Source organism: Myotis davidii, unplaced genomic scaffold (assembly GCF_000327345.1).
Source record: "Myotis davidii unplaced genomic scaffold, ASM32734v1 scaffold9823, whole genome shotgun sequence".
Classification (NCBI taxonomy): Eukaryota; Metazoa; Chordata; class Mammalia; order Chiroptera; family Vespertilionidae; genus Myotis; species Myotis davidii.
Window position 1 is genome coordinate 1796 of NW_006294375.1, and position 1184 is coordinate 2979.

The 1184-nt window shown below is 61.5% G+C and overlaps 1 protein-coding gene across 1 annotated transcript in view; it reads left to right on the forward strand.

The window, feature by feature from the left end:
• The window catches only part of LOC102762831 (HLA class II histocompatibility antigen, DRB1-4 beta chain-like), a gene marked incomplete at both ends in the record, with an annotated part of 2878 nt that extends 1779 nt beyond the window's left edge, over positions 1–1099 (forward strand). The window contains 2 exons of the mRNA XM_006768467.2: positions 52–333; positions 989–1099. Coding sequence (XP_006768530.2) covers positions 52–333; positions 989–1099 — 393 coding nt within the window. The remainder of the gene's footprint in view (positions 1–51; positions 334–988) is intronic.
• Between the last annotated feature and the right edge of the window lie 85 nt (positions 1100–1184).

Sequence of the window (1184 nt, forward strand, 5' to 3'; positions counted from 1 at the left end):
CAGGGACCCTGCCTGTCTTGCTCACGTCTCCCTCTGCCTTCTCTGTCTTAGCTGAGCCCACATTGACCTTGTACCCGGCAAAGACCCAGCGCCTACAGCACCACAACCTCCTGGTCTGCTCCGTTAACGGTTTCTATCCGGGCCACATTGAGGTCCGCTGGCTGCGCAACGGCCACGAAGAGGAGGCCGGAGTGGTGTCCACGGGCCTGATCCGAAACGGGGACTGGACCTTCCAGATCCTGGTGATGCTGGAGACAGTTCCCCTGAGTGGGGAGGTCTACACCTGCCAAGTGAGGCACCCCAGCAGGACAAGCCCTGTCACCGTGGAATGGAGTGAGATGCCCTGCTTGTCACTGAGGAATGGAGTGAGATGCCCTCTTACCCCCCCCGCCTCCCCTCTCCCCACACCTGGTTTTCCTTTGCTCATGTCTCTCCTTCAGCACAGGCCACAGGGGAGCCCTGTGATCGCTTCTGTGGACGCCCATAGCCCTGGGAAGCCGCCATGCCTGCCCTGCTCTGAATACCCCACTCTCTCCCCATCATGGTGTCCCTTGGCCCTGGGAACCATCCCCTGTGGGCTGGGCGGGTGCTTCTGCCTGCGCTGAGCTGCCCACTGTGATCTGGGAAGAGGTGCGTCCTCCACAGCGTGGGGACCTTCCTGCCGCGAGAGAGCCCCGTCTGCTCTGCTGTCTGCGGCTCTGTCACCCGGGCAAAGTCCTGAAGGTCACCAGCCCCAGGCTCCGCAGCCTCAGAGGCCAAAGCAGTGGCCTTGGGTGGGGAGTGAGGGGACCTGAGGCCCGTGCCTGGGCCTTGTACCTACTCAGTGTGACCTCGGTCTCCTTTGTGGAAATGGCTATTATTCTGCGTCTTCTTAAGCAGCCCCTCTCCCTGCCGCTCTCCCTTCCCGCCTCCCCCAAGCTCTCTATCCCATGGTCTCCCTTAGAGAAATTGGTTTGGGCTAAAACCCACTGAAACCAGCTTCTCTCAGGGGCCCTGTCTGGATCCACACAGAGGAAGGTGCTGAGTGGAGTCGGGGGCTTCGTGCTGGGGCTGCTCTTCCTCGGGACAGGGCTGCTCATCTACTTCAGGGCTCAGAAAGGTAAGGGGCCTGCTGGCAGCCAAGGCCCCAAGACGATGGGGGGACCTGGGGCTTTGCTGGGTGAGCTCTGGATATGGCAATGCCT